The sequence below is a fragment of the Marmota marmota genome, unplaced genomic scaffold (assembly GCF_001458135.2).
Source record: "Marmota marmota marmota unplaced genomic scaffold, marMar, whole genome shotgun sequence".
Classification (NCBI taxonomy): Eukaryota; Metazoa; Chordata; class Mammalia; order Rodentia; family Sciuridae; genus Marmota; species Marmota marmota.
Genome location: NW_026000102.1, coordinates 2220047 through 2240999, shown reverse-complemented (window position 1 = coordinate 2240999; position 20953 = coordinate 2220047). Strand labels below are relative to the sequence as shown.

Here is a 20953-nt window from a genome sequence, read left to right as displayed (position 1 = left end):
TGTGTCATGAGGTGGGTATGTGCAGCTGTGAACATCTGGCTGTCCGACAACTTGCCCCCAGAATGTTGGTCTCAGAAGCAGCTGATGAGTAGACCTTCCCAACATCACAGAACCCTGCTGTGTGTGCTTGGGAACAGTAGAAAGACACAGTGACTCCTTTCTGTGACTGAGTTTTGGTAGAATCGCATGTCTTTTAAGCATATGTTGTCAGTGCAGCCTCAGACACTCCCATTACCCAGTAAAGACAAAGCAACATGAGATCCAAATACTCAGCCTATTAGCCTTTAAACACAGAAGTCTGTTTAGCACCTTATTTCCTGCTGGTTATTGTCCAATTAAGGACAAAAAATGACCTTCCCTAAAAGCAAATAGCTTCTACTCTCTGGGAGTAAGTGCTAAAACAGTTGCCAGCCCTTCCTCCTAGAGATCATTACATTCCATACCTGTGCTGCAATGTTCACCATGTATGCAGAGGCTGAAATGACCATTCCTGGGGATTCCTTCCTGGCCCTGTTGAGTTACAGACTGCTTAACTGTTTGTTACTGCAAATAAGCAGAAGAGCCTGCCAACAATAAAGAGCTGAAGCTTTGCTCCTGCTCGCCACCTCAAGATGATAAACCCTCCGTGTTTCACTTTTTTTTTTTTTTGGTTAGGGATTTTCTGAAATTCTGCTATTCCTAAAACTGAGGTTTGGCCACAAGGTGACTGGTCGATTTTGCATTTGGACCAGCAAAGTTTTCTCAACCTAAATGGACTTTGTGGCTTCATTTCTCCAAACCCCCCATCTTCTTCATTACTATTCTTCTGAGAAATTACTTCCCATCAGCAATACTTGCCCCCAGCTGGTGAACCAGAGGGGGTTCTTTATTGTAGTTCACAAACACTAAAGGCCGAGGGCAGCAAATCTACACCAGGTGCCAGCTAATGAAAAGCCTCACATGAAAGCTTACGCAAAGGGGACAGGCATGGGGCAAATGTGCTGGTATCCAAGATTGCTCACTCTTCTCCCACACACTGCAGAACAGATAGTAATGATTATTAATTATTCAAGCAATGAACACACAAGCCAGCACAGATGGTTTAAAAAAAAAAAAAAGAAAAGAAAAGGAAGTTACACTTTAGGATCCTCTGTTGATATCATCTTAATTAGCACAATCTATGGAGCCAAGGGAAATAGACCGAGATGCTTACTAGTAAAAGAATTTTTTTTTTCAATTTTCCTGTCACTTTTTTTCTTTAACCTAAAAAATCATTAAAAGACAACTTAGGGGCTGGGGCTGGGGCTCAGTGGTGGAATGTTTGTCTCGCATGTGTGAGGCACTAGGATCAATCCTCAGCAGCACATAAAAATAAATAAATAAAGCTATTATGTCCATCTACAACTAAAAAATATTTAAAAAAAGAAAGATAACATAGGTTATATTTGTATACATTGCTGATGAAATGGAATTTTAAAATCAAATGTTTTCCACAGTCTTTTGTGATAGCATATCAAAAAAGGGATGAAACCTTCACGGGTGAATTTTTTTTTTTTTTTTTTAAGACAAGGTGTCGCTCTGTTGCTCGGGTTGGCCCTTAACTCCTGGGTCAAAGGAACCTCCTGCCTCAACTCCCTGAGTAGCTGAGATTGTAGGTGCACACAGCTGCACCAACATCATATTTTCTTTTCTTTTTTTTTATTTTTTATTTATTTTATTTTTTAGTTTTCGGCGGACACAACATCTTTGTTTGTATGTGGTGCTGAGGATCGAACCTGGGCCGCACGCATGCCAGGCGAGCACGCTACTGCTTGAGCCACATCCCCAGCCCCCCAACATCATATTTTCAATTCAAAGCTTCAACCTCATGTCACTCCTGGTACATTTTATTTGTTCTCTGTATATATCATGATACATAGAGGAGTTTCTTCCTTTTAGATAACATCTGGCACTATTTAAAAGTTAAGAACCCTTATTAGGTGTGGTGGCACATACCTGTAATCCCAGCAACCTGGGAGGCTGAGGCAGGAGGATCACAAGTTTGAGGCCAGCCTTAACAACTTGGAGAGGCTCTAAGCAACTTAGCAAGGCCCTGTCTCAAAATAAAAAGGGCTAGGGATGTGGCTCGGATGTGGCTCACCCCTAGGTTCAATCTCCAGTACTAAATAAATATATAGATAGATAAATAAATAAATGTTAAGAACTACAAAAGGGGGCTGGGGCTGTAGTCAGAGGCAGAGCATTTGCCTATGTGAGGCACTGTGAGGCACTGGGTTCGATCCTTAGCACCACATAAAAAAATAAATAAATAAAATAAAGCCAATCTATTCATATATAACTACAAAAAAAATTAGAATAAAAAAGAACCCCAAAGGCAGCTGGGCAAAGGAGTGCACACCTATAATCCCAGCAACTTGGGAGGCTGAGGCGGGAGGATTGCAAGTTCAAAGCCAACCTCAACAAGTTAGCAAGGCCCTTAGCAACTTAGTGAGAGCCTGTCTCAAAATATAAAGGGCTGGGGATGTGGCTCAGTGTTTAAACACTCCTGGGTTCAATCCCTGGTAGTAAAACAAACAAAGAACCTAAAAGGCATGATTTTGATCTTCATTTCAAATTCTAGGGCTATTGGCCCTGGTCTGAACTTATCAGTAGTTCTATCATAGTCCAACCTTTCCACATTGCCAGCCTTCCCACAGCTAATGACATTTCCTATTATCACAGTTTTCATGCGTCTAATGTAATAAAAGACATCTGACTCTCATTATTGCTAGAACCAACCTGGCCCTGTGAGTAAGGAGACTGTTTCCTCTGCAGGTGTTCTCTTGACCTTGTGCCAACACTCATTCTCTGCCTTACAAAACTCACTTCTCATGGGACCTTTCACTTGCGCTGATCCACGTCTTCGCCAGCATCAGGTCCAGTTTTTTTTTTTTTTTAATTTTTTAAGTTGTGGGCGAACAATACCTTTATTTTGTTTATTTGTTTTTATGTGGTCCTGAGGATTGAATCCTGAGGATTTAAGTTGTGGGTGAACAATACCTTTATTTTGTTTGTTTGTTTTTATGTGATCCTGAGGATTGTTCAATCCTCAGGCTCTGCCACTGAGCCACCCCAGCCCACATCCAGTTTCTTTAGTCTGTCACTTATTCAAGGAATATGCACTGAGTGCCCCCCAGGTGTGTGGCACTGTGCTAGGAAGGGGCTCAGGCAGCAAATCTGATGTGTGTTGTCCATGCCCTCCCTTTCCTCCTAGTGGGTCTGATGGACATCAGTGAGTTACAGTCAAATAAGTCTTTGTAATTATAGTTAAGTGCTAAAGGCCGATATATCAGGGCCTGAATTCATACAACTGGGAATCTAACCTTGTATTAGGGTCAAGGAGAGCTTTCTTAGGAAAGAAACATTTAACCTTACACTTGAAGTGTAAGTTGAAGTTAACTAGGCAAAGAGGAGGGAGAACAGTAAAGCAGACAGTGGGACCAGCCAACCCACAGGTGAGTGAGAAGGCAGGAGAGCTGTCGTACAGTGATGGAGAAAGAGACTTCAGGAAGAGGCCAGCCACAGAGGCTAGGTCCAGAGCCTTAAGGATTTTTTTTAGTTGTTGATGGAACCTTAAGGACTTTATAGGTCATGCTACACTATTGGTCTTCACCCCAAGATTAACAAGATCTGTCAAAAGGTTTGAACAAGTGTATGTGACATGATTGGATTTCCATTTAAATAGATGACTAGAGAAAGAGGAATGGATTTCAGTGGCAGAGTGTGTTTAGCATGTACAGGGCTCTGGATTCAGTCCCTAGCACCACACACACATATACAAATGGCTTTGGCAAAAGCATGACAAATGGACCACAGTAGAAATGAATAGTATACTTCAGCTTTTGCTGGAATAACACTGGATTACAAACTACCTCAAAACTTGGAGGTTGCTTTTTACTTGACAACAGAGAACTGCCTAGCTTCAGGCTGCAGGTTGGCCATGACTCTGTTGTATTGGACTGGATCAGCAGGGTTTAGTTGGAACTAAGTTTGCTCCACCTGTCTCCTCTTCTTGGACCAGAGGTTGCCCAGGCCTGTTCTGCATGAGGAATGGCAAAGAGCAAGAGCACCAAGCCTAACTGAAAAGCATTTGGAAGGCCCCTCCAGGAAGCCCACAAGTAGTCCATTGGCCAAATGGGCCAAAACCCTGGACAAGAAAGCAAACTCCACCCCAGGGAGAAAAGTGTGAAGAAATATTTTCTGAGTAATGGTCCAATATATTCAAATAGCTATGATCAAGTCATTTTCCATTCTAATGGAAACTAAATAAATGGTTGACTGTTGCTTTTCTCATCCTAAGATACTGTGGTTTAGCACCAAAACAACCTGCTTAAATATCCTAAAGCCTTTAATGCTTTTGGTATAACACTGGTATATCATCAGCTTAGAATTAAATTGATAACTTAAGAAACAGCCAAAGATCCCTAAGCTCAGGTTTTTTGTTGAACCTGCAGATGATGCAGTATGTGTTATGATTTCTAGATGACTAGAAGCACTTGCTGTAACAATAATGATATTACAAGTTTTCAGAAACAGACTATTCCCCTTTTGCACTTCCATGTAAACATTCCATGAGTCTCTTTCTGTTGGGCTGGCTCTGCCAGTGTTCAGTTCACTCTTCTGCCAGTTATGCCAAGGCTCCCAATTCTGGAATGGGCTCCCAAGGCAGAAGAAGAAAGGCATAGTGCATGTCCCTTGGTGACGGATGGCTCTGGTTTGCTGCTACATACTCTCATCAATTTTTAGATGTCATTAAAGGATAAAAGAAAAATGCCTGCCTTTTCCCAAAGTCCTGGTTTCTCCTTTATATTTATTTATATTTATTTATATCCATATTCCTGGCCTTCGCTTTACCTTGGGTCTGTCCTTTGCTTCCATTCTTGTAGTTAGACATGCATTCCCAGTAAGAGTCTTGGTCTTTTGTAAGAAGCTAATCTTGCCAGGGATATCCATATTTTTACAGGGGTAAGGCTGAGGAGGGAGTTCATGTAACTTGGGAGCCTCTCTGGGGAGTAAAAGTGAATTATTTTTAGTTGAAGTGGAGGCAACTCACTTAAAGAATCCAAAGGCTTTAGCAATATCTTAAATTGACTTTAATGAGTAGTTAGACCGAAATAGCTACAGGCTCCAGGGGGTAGAGCAAACCTATTGAGGGCCTCTCCTGGGAGATAAAAAGGGCTCACATAGCTTGCACATGAAGTGGAGCGGCTTCCTCATGCCCCTAGTACAGCACTCAGTGTGGGAGCACATTTCTGCTCATCTGACTAATTGGTGGCTAAATAGAGATAGAATTGAAGGGACACTTATTTCACTAATAAGCAGAAAAGCTTTCTTAGGAAAGAGGACAGGCTCACAGAGGAGACAGGGAGTCCTCAAGCAAGCATACAGGTGACACATAGGACTTTTTAACTTTGAGCAGGCAGTTTCCATTTGATTTCTTTTCAGAATAGGAGACACAAGCAGCAAACTAAAGGGGTTGCAGGGTCTGGTAAACATAAAAGGACTAGTTTTAATTTGCTTTACATTTCTATTGCCAGTGACACCCTGCTGAGACAGTCTAGTGTTAACACACGAGTTCCCACACACCCAGTATTGTTCTTTCCTCAGGAAGTCTTGGGCTATTATAAGATCTCTTTAGACCATTTTATATCATTGAAAAGAAATAATTTCTTCAGAAAAAGTAACTCACCTCACCTCACCTCCAGGAAAGAAGGAGCAACAGAATGGTGGGTTTTTAACTACATTAGGTGTTCCTAGTTACTTTTTATGATTCATCATTTCCCATTACTTCAAATATCTCGATTATGAACATAAGAACTTCCTTAAGTCAATCCAAATGCATTGCTTCCTCTTTTATTCTTTCATTCACTGAGTACTTTTTTTTCTTCTTGGTAACCATACTGGGCATTGAACCCAGGGACCCTCTACCACTGAGCTAAATCCCCAGCCCTTTTTATTTTTCATTTTGAGATAGAGTCTCAAAAAGTTGCCCAGGCTGGCTTCAAACTTGTGATCCTCCTGCCTCAGCCTCCCAAATAGCTGCGATAACATGCCAGGCTTAAAATACATATTTAAATATTTTTAAAGATAGTATTTATTTTGCTTTCTCACAATTCTTTTCATTGCAGTTTTAAAGCAATTTACACATTTAATAACCATTCCTCACAAAATATCTATATGAATGTAGATATTTGAATGTTGACAAAGTAAGACAAAAACTAGGTATGAAAGAACAACGGAATCAGGAATAGAAATGGACTCTTCTAGAATGTAGCTGCGAATGTAGCTCAGTGGTAGAGCATTTACCTAATGTGTAAGGCCCTGAGTTCAACCCCGCAGCACCCAAACATGCCTATGATCTCAGTGACTTAGGAAGTTGAGGCAGGATTCCAAGTTTGAGGCCAGCCTGGGCAATTTAATAAGAACTTGTCTCAAAATAAAAAAGTCTAGATATATAGCTCAGTGGTAAAGCACCCCTGGATTCAATCTTCAGTATGTGAAAAATAAAAAAAAAAAAACTAAAATAATTAAAAGATTATTTAGATCAAATTATATGGATCAGGATTATGATCAAGTATAGTATTCTTTATAATATTTGTTTATTTTACAATATTTAGATGAACATTTTAAATGTTTCTAAGGATCCAGCTAAGAAACATCATTTTTAGATTTATATTCAATCTAGCTTTTATCACTATAAACAAAATTTTATGGTTATATACCTGTAATTTATGGATGTATTAATGATACAAGTCTTATTAATGATATGAGTCTTATTTGGGAAGAAAAAAAAAAAAGGACCATGTCCAACATCCATTTTGGAAAAGTTAACAAAAAAGAACCAGGTAGGGGCTGGGGATATAGCTCAGTTGGTAGAGTGCTTGCCTCCCATGCATAAGGTCCTGGGTTCTATCCCCAGCCCCACAAAAAAAAAAAAGAACCAGGTAACCTGTGTCTGGCATATATATACCAGCATTCAGTAAATTGCTGATGAAAGATCCAATGACATCACAATCAGAGATTTCCCCAACTCCTATACAGTCACTGCTGCTATTTTTCTACAGTGAGCTGGGGATGTACCTCAGTGATACATCATGTGCCTATCTTGCTCAAGGTCCTGGGTTCAAAATATTCAGCATGGCAGAATATTTTCTCAAACTATGTTTTCTTCTATTCAATTTTAATACCTATTCCCTTTCAAGGGAGAAGCACAGTTTGTGTTTTCAAACTTGAAGGGCCTAGAGGATACAGTTTGTCCAGTGCTTTTCTTTATGTGTACTAGGGATTCAACACAGGGCCTCAAATGTGCTAGGCAAGTGCTTTACCAATGAACTACATCCCTTGCCCTCTGATTATAACAAAATTAACCTGGCACAATGCACCTTCCACTCTGGCACAAATAACATGGTGGGAGGTCAGAAACACTTTGCTGGAACAAAGGGTGCCACTGGCCTGGTCAGATTCCCTAAAATGAGTCCTGCATGGACACAGTCCACATTTTTTTTTTCTGAGAATGCTATATCTATCTGTACTTCTTTATATGGAATCTTGCTCTTGGTAGTTTCTGACCCAGGAACAAACCACTGAAGCTTCTAGAAGACAGTTTGAAAAGAAATGCTGCAAGGCTGAGAAGCTAAGAGAGTTGACCCTATGGACACCAAAAGTACAAATGCTCTTTTCATGAGTAACTATAAAGAGAATGTTTAAATAAATAAGTTCTAAGCTATATAAAACAAACCAAGTATAATTTGCCAAGACTTAGAATAAACCTGATGTAAAATTTGAGATGTTATCAAAATTATTATTTTGTTGTTGTCATTTTTGATACTGAGAATTTAATCCAGGGGCACTTTACCATTGAGCTACATCCCCAGCCCTTTTAATTTATTTCTTTTTTAAATATTATTTTTTAGTTGTAGAAGACGCCTTTATTTTATTTATTTTATGTGGTGCTGAGGATCGAACCCAGGGCCTTGCATGTGCTAGGCAAGTGCTCTACTTTTGAGCCACAACCCCAGCCCTGGACACAATATCTTTATTTTACATTTATGTGGTGCTAAGGATTGAACCCAGTGCCTTGTGCATGCTAGGCGAGCACTCTACCACTGAGCCACAACATAGCCCCTGACCTTTTTGAGACAGGGCCTCACTGAATTGCTTAGGTTGGCCTCCAACTAGCAATCCTCCTGCCTCAGCCTCCCAAATTGTTGAGGCTGGCCTATAACTTATGATCTTCCTGCCAGAGCCTCCCAAGTTGCTGGGATAACAGGTGTACACCACCACAGCCCATTTTTTTTTTTTAAACATGAAACAGAAAAGCACCACAATTTCTAATATCAAGGCCCAACCATAGCTATAACAATCACAGTCTAATCTGGGCCAAACATTTACTTCTACCTATATTTCCTCTTCAGTTCTCATTGGAGGTAAATGCCTCAGTATTTATTGATGATGTTGGGGATTTTATTTATTCATTCATTCATGGTGCTGGGAATTTAATCCAGGGGTACTCTACCACTGGGTTACAATTCTCTTTATTTTTTGAGACAGGGTCTTTCCCAGGGTGGCCTTGAACTTGTGATTTTGCTGCCTATTTGCTTACACATTTTAGAGTAAATAGACAATTAAGATAATGTGTGCTTTTAGCAGGGCTCGGTGGTGCACACCTCCCAGCAGCTTGGGAGGTTGAGACAGGAGGATGGTGAGTTCAAAGCCAGCCTCAGCAATGGTGAGGTGCTAAGCAACTCAGTGAGACCCTGTCTTAAATAAAATACAAAAGAGGGGAAGTGGCTCAGTAGTTGAATGCCCCTGAGTTCAATCCCCAGTCCCCCACCACCACCCAAAAAATTAATGTGTGCACTTAAATCATTAAAACTTAGCTGCCTTAGTGATACTACAACTTCCAAAGAGATCTAAAAGGTAGCAAAAGGTGAAATTATGATTGTAGCACAGCTTCATCAGGTTTTTTATGAAAGTGCTCCAAAAACTCATGGTTATGGGGCAGAAGATCCGTGGTTGACACAATCTTAGAAGTAATGTAATCTGGTTTTTCAGTATTATATTCACTCAAAAAAAAAAAAATAGCACTTCATGCCTCTCTTAGAGTATTTTTTTTTCCTTTTTTTTTTCTCCTATGCTGTGGACTGAACCCAGGGCCTTGTACATGCTAGGCAAGTGCCATACCACTGAAGCCACATTCCCCAGCCCTGGTCATTTTTAGTTGTAGTCAAATAACGAGACTGTAAGTAGTTCTTTTCTCACAGGCAAACCAAACAATGAAGCATTAGAACACTTCCAATAGATAGCTTCAAAACTCTACTTTGCTGCATTTCTTTGGAACAGCATGGGCTTTCCATCATGAACTCTGAAAATGTTGCTGACCCCTTGTGTTCAAGCCCTTGGCTGCAACGGTCTTTCCACTTTGCTGTGTGAGAAGGGAGGAAAACTTCAGAAGGCCACATTCTAGGGGGTTATCTATAAGAGACATATTTTTAACTTGCTTTTTGTGACTTGGTGAAATATTAAATACTAGTTTCTCCATTTTCTAAAATCTTTTTACTTCCAGGGCCAGACAGAATGGAAAATTACATCTTGCAGCTTGTTCAATGGGGTCTGTGGGAATGCTGACAGTTTTAATTTACATACTAATGTTGGAAAACATTCCGAAAGGCAAAGCACTCTTTGGTTTTAGGAATGAACAGAGTAAGGGAAAAAAAAAAAAAAAACATGGACAGAAAAGTAGTTGAAAGGTTCTAGGCGAAATAGTCTGGATTTATTTGTTCTGTAATTAATTCAAGTTATCCATCCTTCACTGTAGTGAGATGCCATTTCAATGGTATAGCTGCAGTCTTTTCTCTTGCTAAAGATGACCTTTCTTTGGCTGAATGTCTTCAACAGAAGGTCTAACAATCCATTTGTCCCAACTCCAACTCTTTCCTGGGAACAACTCCTTCATCCCTCAGTTTCTTCCTGAAAAACCATCCACCTAGAATACCTATTCACCACTCAAGAGCATAAAATAAAACACTCATTTGGTTGGTGGCTTGCTCATTGGAACTTATTTCTGCTTCAGCTGTAGTTCTTTGAGAAATACAAGAATTTTTGCCAAAATATTAGCCCAACCAAAGAATGTTGAAAAATTAGCTGCCTTAGTGATACTACAACTTCCAAAGAGATCTAAAAAGTAGCAAAATGTGAATAGGAAACATAGTTTACAAGTCATTTAATAATTGTAAATACAGATTTTCAACTTAATATTTGATATTCTGAATATCAAAATTGTGAAACAAAATCTGTCATATGGCTCTTGGAAGAGCTTTTATTTTTTTTTAATTTTTATATTTTTGGTGCTGGGGATCAAACCCAGGGCCTTGTACATGCAAGGCAAGCACTCTACCAACTGAGCTATATCCCCAGCCCCTCTTGGAAGAGCTTTTAAATGGCAGATTAACTCCAGAACTTTTTTTTTTCTTATTAAGAGAGGGGAATGCACAGTAATCCTATGAGGTAGATCTTATCCCATTGAACAGAAAAGAAAGTGAGACTCAAAAAATGAAGTAACCAACAGAAGGTTATACAGCCATGATTGTGTCAGTGTCTTGCTGGCATTGAAAACCTGGCCTCCTGTAAAGGAAGATGATTTTAAATTGAATTCACTAATGTGATTAATGACAAACTATTTCACTGATGTTGGTAATAAAGGTTTAAGGGGAACTAAGATTAAGGACCCCAGGTTCAACTCATATTTTGAGTTTCTTTCAAATGCAAAATATTCCTTATTTTCCTAGTTTATTAGGGGGAAGGTACAGGGAAGAATCTTGCTACCACTTAAAAAACAATCAAACATGGGCTGGGGATGTGGCTCAAGCGGTAGCGCGCTTGCCTGGCATGCGTGCAGCCCGGGTTCGATCCTCAGCACCACATACAAAACAAAGATGTTGTGTCCGCCAATAACTAAAAAATAAATATTAAAATTCTCTGTCTCTCTCTCTCCCTCTTTCACTCTCTCTTTAAAAAAAAAAAAAAAAAAAACAACAATCAAACATAGTAATTCCATTCCTAGGTCTATACCCAAAGGAACTGAAAACAGGTATTCAAACAAATAACTGTACACAGATGTTCACAGCAGCACTATTCACAACAGCTAAAAAAGTGAAAACAACCCAACCCAGGTATTCATAGATACATAAATAAACAAAATGTGGTACTCAGCCACAAAAAGAAATAAAATACATGCTCCATGTGGATTAACCTTGAAAATACACTAAGTAAAAGAAGCCAGACACACCAAAAGGTCACTTATATGATTCTATTTACATGGAATACGCAGTTTGAGATAAAACCCTAGAGCAGAGAGCAGGCTAATGGTTGCTGCAGGGCCGGGAGGAGATGGGATGGAGGATATCTGCTTGCTAGGTTGAAGGTCTCCTTTGGGGGTGATAAAAATGCTTCCGAACTAGAGAACGGTGGTGGCCGTACAAGACTGCAAACATGCCAATTGCCACTGAACTGGACATTATCAAATGATGGAGTTGTGGCACATGCCTGTAATCCCAGCAACTCAGGAGGCTGAGGCAGGAGAATCACAAGTTCAAAGACAGCTTCAGCAACTTGGTGAGGCAAGCAATTTAGCAAGACCCTGTCATCTCAAAATAAAAAAATAAAAAGAGCTCGGGATGTTACTCAGTGATAAGTGCTCCTGGGTTCAATCCTTAGTACAAAAAAAAAAAAAAAAGGTGACTTTTATGTTATACAAATTTCACCTCCATTTAAAAAGCACAGAAAAAAGAAATGATAATCAAAAAGTTCTAGATGAATAGCCAGAAATTTTTCTTAATTTGTCACAATTTCATTGAATTCTTGATGGTCATAAACTAGTATATATATAAAAAAATAACACATTAGCCAGGCATGGTGATACATGCCTGTAGTTCCAGCTACTCAGGAGGCTGATGCAGGATCACTGAAGCACAGGAGTTCAAGATTACAGAGACCCTGTCTCAAAAACAACAAAAATAATTAAAAGTTCCAAATAAGGCATCAATGTAGCTGAGGTCCTTTAATATGTTCAGTTGGCAAAGCACCTAGTAGAGTTTACAGTATACAAGAAGTGTTAAAAATGCTTTTAATTTGTATAAAGTGCAAAGAAACACTACTGAGAAACATATGAAAACATATAAAATGGCCAAAGCTAACGTACATGCACAGGGACACAGCTATATATTTGCTACTGCCTAGACTCAGACACCCAGGAGAGAAGCTTGCTTTTCCTCCTAACTTATTTTGTGTCTCTCCAAAAACTGAAGAGTTGATAGTAGCTTACTGTTGCCACCCTCTGAGTTTGGCAAGAGGTTATACACAGGGAGGGTTTATAGCTGCCATTTCCTATTGCTTCCCTAGTGACACAGCACGGGAGGTTAAGTTACTTCAGGAGCCTCAACAGGGCTCCCATTGTTCTGAGTTTGAAATTCAGGGATACAATGGGCCCCATTCATGCTGAGCTGAGCTCTCAGGCTGGGGAACTGCAAGGCTGGGGATCTGGATCCTTAATGCCCAGCTAACTTTGGGTTGGGACATAGAGTTTTCATAGACACTGACTTGCATCAACCCAAGTCAATTATTTTTTAATTAAAAAACAGTACAGAATAAAGAAATAAAACTCATGGGTGATAAACTGGGAGTCAGGACACTTAAGTCTTATCCCCAGTCTCTAATGTGACTTTCAACAAATTACTTGGCTCTTACTGTTTCAATTTCCTAGTTTCTAAAATGAAAATGGATTTCTAAGATCACTTAGACTCTGAATTCTATGAATATATATGAAGTCTAGTGATGTTGCAATGTTCATTCTAAAGATAAGTTATGAACAGAAAAGAATCATTAGCTCATATCTTCCCACTCACTATAAGCACTTAAAAATAAGGACCCTTAAAAAAAAATAAGAAGTTCATTTTCTGTTCTGTCTTAAACAGACAAATCATAATGAATAAAGTTCAGTGGGTCCCAATGTCCCAACAAGTCCAGGGTCACTCAAGCAGGAAGCCCTATACAAAGTAGAATGATGAAGAGTATAAACAGAAGCCATAGTATGTTTCCATGTCACCAGTTCTTGGGATATTAATGCATTTTGAGACTCTCTTTTTTTGCACTATTTACAGTAAGAGTGTGATCAATATCAGAAGCTTCCACACTGTCATTTTTTTGCTTTTTCAACCTCAAAACTTGCTAGGGCAAGAACTTTGTCTCCAGAGCCTAAAGACAAAGACACATAATAAAAAAGATTATTTCAAATGCATTTACAATTTCAGATAAAGAGCAAAAAGTTATCACACAGATATTGAAAGAAAAAAATAGAATTAGCTTTCATTATCAATTCATTAACCCCTATACTGCCATTCCTATTTCCTTCTCTGCATAAACAATCCAGCCACAAAGAATGGATTGTTGGCTATAAACCCTTATAAGCTTCTAGATATGAAACAGAATATGTAACATTTTAGCATACTTTTAGTTACATCTAGCTCATGATTATTTTAAAATGTTAGACTACAAAGCTGTATGTAAGGGTGCACACCTATAGAGCGCTCAGGAGGCTGAGACAGGAGGATTGCTTGAACCCAAGAATTTAAGACCAGCCTGGGTAACACAGCAAGACCTAATCTCCAAAAAACAAAACAAAACTAAACAAAAAAATCTTATTTTTAAAAATTAGAGTTTATTTCCCAGTAAAACACTGGGAAATAAAACCAATACAAAGGATTTGTAAAGAAGACAACTCTGGTGTCACTCTAAACTCAAGAAAAGGTCATGTTGTCTCAACTCTGCTCTCTGTCAGTCTGGAATAGTATATGTGTCCAGTTTTCAGGAATATGAGAACAAGGGCCTGGGGGTGTTGCTCAGGGGTAGAGTGTATGCTTAGCATGCAAGAGGACGTGGGTTCAGTCCCTGAGAAAGGAAGGGAAACAAGAGCACTCACCAAGGTCAGTGGAGACTTTCTCAAACTGGCTGAGTATGGCCCCTGCATTTGCTGATAAGAAGGCCTCATCATCTGTAGTCAGCTAAACAAAATGAAACAAAGCCCAGTGGAGTAGGTGTAAATGTTACGAGCAGGTTCTAAGAACCACAGTTAAGAATGTCTTAGGTCCACAAACTAGATCGCAGGCCAAGAATTTCTGTAACAAATACTTAACATTTCTCTTTATACCTAATAAATAAAATTAAATACTGGTACCTTCTCTCCAAGTTTTCTGAGAGCTGTTAGTATCTCTACTTTCTGTTGAGTGTACAGGTCTCTCTCCAGCTTTCCTACCATCAGATCTCTATCCATCTATAATGAGTGAATGCAAGGCAAATAAGTGAAAAACATTCTGCGCACAAAATCTAGCTTTTCAGGTGTACTTCTTAAAAAAAAAAAACACAACTCTTTAGTTCATTAATATTATAAAGAACTATAGAAACAATCCAAGGCAAACATGATGAAATGCTTTTATGGAGTTTTAATAAGCTTTAATAGTAATCATAACTACTGTCTTAGTTATCAACCCTATTGAAGGTTAGCAGTAAGTCAACAGCTTCCTTTGGAGAAGAGCTATCCTTTAAGAAATTCCTTATGTTACACATAACCTCACTACCAAATACACTAATAGCATGTACCACATATACACTGGTACTTTTCTAAGTGCTTTTATTTTTTTAATTTTTTTACTTAAATTTTATTTTTATAGTGCTGAGGATAAATCTGTATTTTGATCTGGATCATGGCTCTGTGGTAGAGTGCTTGCCTAGCATGTATGAGACACTGGGTTCAATTCTTAGTACAAATTTTTCAATTCTTAAATAAATTTTTAATTTGTTTTAGTTGTCGATGGACCTTTATTTTATTCATATGTAATACCAAGAGTTCTACTATTGAACTACTTGCCTGACCCCCCCCCCTTTTTTTTCTTTTTCTTTCTTTTTTTTTTTTTTGATATAATGTCTCACTAAATTGCCCAGGCTGGCCTCAAACTTGAGATCCTCCTGCCTCAGCCTCCCCAGTAGCTGGGATTATAGCATGTATCACACCACTGGCTGTTCCCAGTCCTATTTTTGAAAAATTTATTTATGTATTTATTTAGGTACTAGGGATAGAATTCAAGGACTTACACATGCTAGGCAAGCACTCTACCACTGAGCTACACTCCCAATCCTTATGTTTTTGGTTTTTTTTTGAAACAGGATCTCTTATGTTGTCCAGGCTGTCCACAAATTCCACAAATACAAGAGGTAGGCACTATCTTCACTTTTTTACAGACAGGGAAACTAAGGCACTAAATGAAATAATCTGGCATAGGTCACATACCCTAGTATGTGAGGCAGGGATTTAAATTCAGCCAAACTGATCCAAATCCTGTTTTATCACTGCTAAAGAATTACCCATATTTGCAAATAATTTGTTAGCCCTTTATATCCAAGTCCATAAACAGACATCTGGATGTTATCAGGTTTTCAAAGATGCCTGAAATTCTTAGATAGCACAGCACTCAATGTGCATGGAAGCAATGCTGTTAATGAATTCTCAGTGGGATTTCAAGTTAGAAAACCAGAAGCAAACAGTAAAACATTAAAGGAGGAGTAAGAAGTCAGAGGAATTTAAACTGCTATAAACTTGAGAAATCTGCATTATCAACCATAATTGCTCAAGGTACTAATTTTGTCAAAAAATTGTCAATGATGGCTCTAAAATCAACTGTAGACTATTACAATGAGCAAATTCTCAGACTAGGAAGAAAAGTAGTGATGGATCAATTTAAAGAAACTTTACCTCTGCTAATCTTGTCCGAAGCTGACCTGGTTGTTTCTTTGCAAACAATCTGATGACCTCTGGAGTTTTAAAGGCCTGGCTGATAGCTGCCTGAATAGCCTAAAAACACAGGAAGGCAAAAACCAAGGAAAATATTACAATGAATCAGATTTGCAATAATTGAGTGATGGCATTTTTTTTGTATACTGGGGCTTGAACCCAAGGGCACTTAACCACTGAGCCACATTCCTCACTCATTTTTTAATTTTGAGACAGAGTCTTGCTAAGTTACTTAGGCCTCCCTAAATTGCTGAGGCTGGCCTTGAACTTAGGCTCCTCCTGCCTCAGCCTCCTAACCAACTAAGCATGCAGGAGTGAGCCACCATGCCCAGCCTAACTGATAGATTTTTTATTAATAGGTCTTTGTTCATCAAACACTATTACAAAATCAGTTTTCATTTGCTATTTCTATGCATGTCAGTGGCGCCAGATACATAGCTAAGTGAAGATCTGAAAGGATATGCTGTTTTATGCATTAAGTAGAAAATAATGGAGAAGTTACACCCAAAAAAGTATACATTTTCTATCTGAAATATATTTATTTACCAGGAAAAAACAAACAAACAAGCGTAAGTTATGCTCACCAGCTGCATTCCACTCAGTTCATCTACCAGAGTCATATTTCCAGACATGATCTTCTTCAGTGAATCATTGAATTCACTTAGTTGCTCCAGAGTTTCCTTTTTGGTTTCTTCATATTCATCTGTATCAAGTTCTTCTCTGAAGTACAGTGAAAATCATAATGCAGAAAAATAACAAAGTTCCAAGTGAAAAAAGCAATCTTAGTACTTGTATACTAGAGGAAAACTGAAGGGAAATATCAAAATGCTAACGATTGGGGCTGGGGTTGTGGCTCGGTGGTAGAGCGCTCACCTAGTGTGTACGGAGCACTGGGTTTGATCCTCAGCACCACATAAAAATAAAATAAAGGTATTGTGTCCAACTACAACTAAAAAAACAAAAAATTTAAAAAACACTGATGATTACTGATATGAATGTGTCTAGACAGCTGTAAGGGTAATTTCTTACAATCTGATTATTTTGATAATGATTTTTTTTTTCTTTTTCTTTTTGGTGTTGGAGTTAGAACCCAGGGCCAACAGCATGCATTCTACCACTGAGCTACACCCCCAACCCCTAAACATTTTTCATTTACCAAAATAGGACACACTTAACAAACTACACACCATCTTCCCTGTAGGCAGTCAATGGTATCACTTGAACAAAGCCAAGCCTTAGTTTATCTATAATGCTTTGGGTAATTATAGTACCTACCTAATAAGGTTGCTATGAGGTATTAAATGAGATAAGCAAAGTTCTGGCATATATAGTAACAGGTACCAGATAGTTTTGTTTTGTGGTACTGGAAATTAAACCAGGGGGTGCTCTACCACTCAACTATAGCCCCAGCCCCAGTCTCAGCCTTGCCACTTTTAAAAAATTTTCATGCAGGGTCTCACTACGTTGCTGACATTGACCTCAAACTTGTGATCCACCTACCTCAGCCTGTGGGGTTACTGGGATTACAGGCGTGTGCCTCGGCACCTACCAAGTAGCTGTTGCTATCATCATTAATGGTAGTAAACATTTTGTGTATACTACACAATAATAGCAATGCAGTACTTGTCATCTTAGTAAGAAATTATTTTAATTCACCAAGAAAGTCATTTATTATGTTTTTTTTAAACAAGCAAAGTACAGATTTATTTTATTTTTAATTTGTTTTAGTTGTCGATGGACCTTTATTTTATTTTTATATGTAGTACTAAGATTTGAACCCAGTGTCTCACACATGCTAGGCAAGCACTCTACCATGGAGCCATGACCCAAATCAAAGTACAGATTTATTGAAGGTGAAGGTGAGAGTAGAGTGGAGTGGGTCAAGTGAGAAAGAGACCCGAGGCCCCAGTGTCCAGAAATCAGTGTCATGTGCTGAGCTGTGATGCCTTCTCTTTCCTATATGGCTTATTAAATGTTTACTACAAGTAATAACAGCTCCTACTTATTGAACTTCCACATATTGAGCACCTACTCTGGGCTGAGCATTGTATGGCCCCCCTTCATTTGTAATACCAACAACAATCTTGTAAGGCTGTCAAGAACTTTCTGGTTTTTTAGGGGGCTGGGGTTGTGGCTCAGAGGTAGAGCACTCTCCTAGAATGGGTGAGGCCCAGTTTCATATTTAGCATCTCATAAAAATAAATAAAATAAAGGTATTGTGTCCAACTACAACTAAAACATAAATATTAAAAAAAAAAAAAACAAGCTTTCTGTTTTTTATTGGTTTGCTTTTGGTACTGGGGACTGAATTCAGGGTCTTGAGAATGCTAAGCACCCACCCTACCACAGAGATATGCCCCCAGCTAGACTTGGTCCTTTGAGCAGTTAAGGCTGAAACCACCCACCAGGCAGGTCTATTTTAAATACTAAAGACAAGGTAAGTGTTACTATTTCCACTTCAAGGAGGTTAAATATTTTGCCCAAGTTCACGTGCACTTAGTAATTACTTGAAAGACACCCACATCCTAGGCTTTATGACTCCAAGGCCTGCACTAAGTTTACTGCTACAACAAAGCACTGTGAAAAACACTACCGGGGAAACCAAAATCACACATGGGCCTGCATCCATGGAGCTTGTAATCTAACTGCAGAGAAAGGTCATTTTATAACATAACAACATACAATTATACTATTACCTGCATTCTTCCAGATCTTGTAATTGCTGCATTAGTCTATCCAACTGCTCTTCTAAATTCTGCTTTAATTTGCTTGTCTCCATCTTTCCTCTGGAAGCCATTTTATTCTCTATGTAGAAGAGTAAATCCACATCACAGTATATTTGGTTATTCGAAGAGATTCAACATACCAGTGCCATTTGTTTATTTATTTATCGTACTTGGGATTGAACCCAGGGTTGCTTTCCCATTAAGCTATACCCTCCAGCCCTTTTTACTTTCTTATTTTAAGACAGGGTCTTGTTAAGTTGCCCAGGCTGGCCTTAAACTAGTGATCCTCCTGTTTCAGCCTACAGTAGCTGGGATTACAGTCATGCAGCAGAGCAGTTGTGATTTAAAATTAATTAATGCTACCTGAGGGATGGGGCTGTAGTGCAGTGAGAGTGCCTGCTTCAGCATATGTGATGCCCTGGGTTTGATCCCCAGCATCCCCACCCACCTCTGAATCCTATTGAAATTTCGACAAATTACATTAAAATAAAAGATGAATATGGAAAAAAACTGCATTCTTTTTTTGGGGGGTGGTGCTACTGGGGATTGAACTCAGAGGCACTCAACCATTGAGCCATATTCCTAGACCTATTTTATATTTTATTTAGAGATATGGTCTCACTGAGTTGCTTAGCACCTCACTGTTGCTGAGGCTGGCTTTGAATTTCTTGATCCTCTTGCACCTGGCAAAACCTGCACTCTTGAAATTTGTGGTTTCCTGAATTTTTTGTTTGTTCCTTTCTTTTTTTGTTGCTGGAGACTGAACTTGGCACCTTGTACATGTTAAGCAAGAACTCTATCACTGAGCTATACCTCTGGCCCTTTGCTTTTTTTCTTTTTTTGGGGGGTGGGGGAAACTTGAGTTTTTCTATCCAGAAACATATTGCTTCATTTACCTAGTTTTTCTTTTTTTTTTTCTTTTTAGTTATACATGGACACAATACCTTTATTTATTATTTAAAATGTGGTGCTGAGGATCAAACCCATAGCCTCACACATGCTAGGCAAGCGCTCTACCACTAAGCCCCAGCCCCAGCCCCTAGTTTCTTTTTTTTTTTATCATAGTTTTTAAAAAAAGGTGTTGTTTTATTAAAACAGGCTTTGAGCATTGGCTATTCTTAGATATTTTGTATTTTTTGGTAACATTAGAAAGAGTTTTTTTATTGTAATTACTTTTTGTTGTTGCTGGTGATTCAACCCAAGGCCTCACACATGCTAAGCATGCATTCTACCACTGAATTATACTTCCGACTCCATATCTGATTGTTGATAATGTAGAGGAAAGCTATCAATTTTGGTGTGTTGATATTGTATCCAATAGCTATAGCATTTAAGTTTCCATTTATAAAATTAAACTTAATTCCTTTCAGGGAAAGTAATTATTTTGCTTAATATTAAGTGTAAGGACTCATCAAAAACTTAAATCCAAAATGCAGCATGGTGGTACATGCCTATAATTAACAGGGGTGCTGAGGCAAGAGGATCACGAGTTCAAGGCCAGCCTGAGCAATTCAGCGAGACCCTCAGCAACTTAGAAAGACCCTGTTTCAAAATAAAAAGAGCTGACTTTACCTATCAAGTGCTTGAGTAGTATACATCCTCCAATTTACTCCCTTTCTCTAATCTCCTAATTTTCATAAATTGCTTACAACAGGTCCAGTTTTCTGATTGAGAAATTTATTTTTAGGTGCTTATTTCTTTTTTTTAAATTTTTTTAGTTGTGGTTGACACAATACCTTTATTTACTTATTTATTTTTTATATGGTGCTGAGGATCGAACAACAGCACTCTATCACTGAGCTACAACCACAGCCCCATTAGGTGCTTATTTCTATAGCTCAATTACATTGATTTTTATTTGCATTCAGTTGCTTTTCCATTTTTAAATTATTTTAATTGATGACTTTTGTTCATTATATTTTTACAGTATGGCAAGTGGTATTATTTGTAGTGTCAATATGAAATTTAAAAAAAATTAATTTAAATTGAAAGTAAAAAAAAATTAAAAGGGCTGGCAGGCAAGTTGGCACAGGCCTGTAATCTTAGCAACGTGGGAGCCTGAGGTAGGAGGATTGCAAGAGAGCAGCCTAAGTGATTTAGTAAGGCCCCAAGCAACTTAGAAGACCCTGTCTCAAAATAATAAGTTTAAGAAAAGGTTTGGGGATGTGGCTCAATCCCAGGTACCAATAAATAAATAAATAAATAAATAGGGCTAAGGCTATACAGTTCAGTGGCAAAAACAACCTGAGTTCAATCAACAATACCAAAACAAAATAAACAAAAAACTTAAATCCTTAATTTATTATAGCATTTAAAATGTTCCTATAACTTGGCATGTCAATATCTAGTGGAGAGGATCTTTATCTCA

The 20953-nt window shown here is 38.5% G+C and overlaps 1 protein-coding gene across 2 annotated transcripts in view; it reads right to left on the bottom strand.

Annotated features, from left to right (window-relative positions):
* Window positions 1-540: 540 nt before the first annotated feature.
* The window catches only part of Lzic (leucine zipper and CTNNBIP1 domain containing), a 22297-nt gene continuing 1884 nt past the window's right edge, over window positions 541-20953 (bottom strand). The window contains exons 3-8 of one of the 2 annotated variants that reach the window (XM_048783649.1): window positions 18556-18664; window positions 16444-16579; window positions 15821-15919; window positions 14249-14344; window positions 13994-14075; window positions 541-1015 (exon numbers count right to left, since the gene is read on the bottom strand). In XM_048783649.1, coding sequence (XP_048639606.1) covers window positions 948-1015; window positions 13994-14075; window positions 14249-14344; window positions 15821-15919; window positions 16444-16579; window positions 18556-18656 — 582 coding nt within the window. In that variant the 5' untranslated portion in view covers window positions 18657-18664 and the 3' untranslated portion in view covers window positions 541-947. Of the gene's footprint in view, window positions 1016-11312; window positions 13270-13993; window positions 14076-14248; window positions 14345-15820; window positions 15920-16443; window positions 16580-18555; window positions 18665-20953 lie in introns of those variants that run through there. The other variant, XM_015501422.2, reaches the window with a different exon arrangement.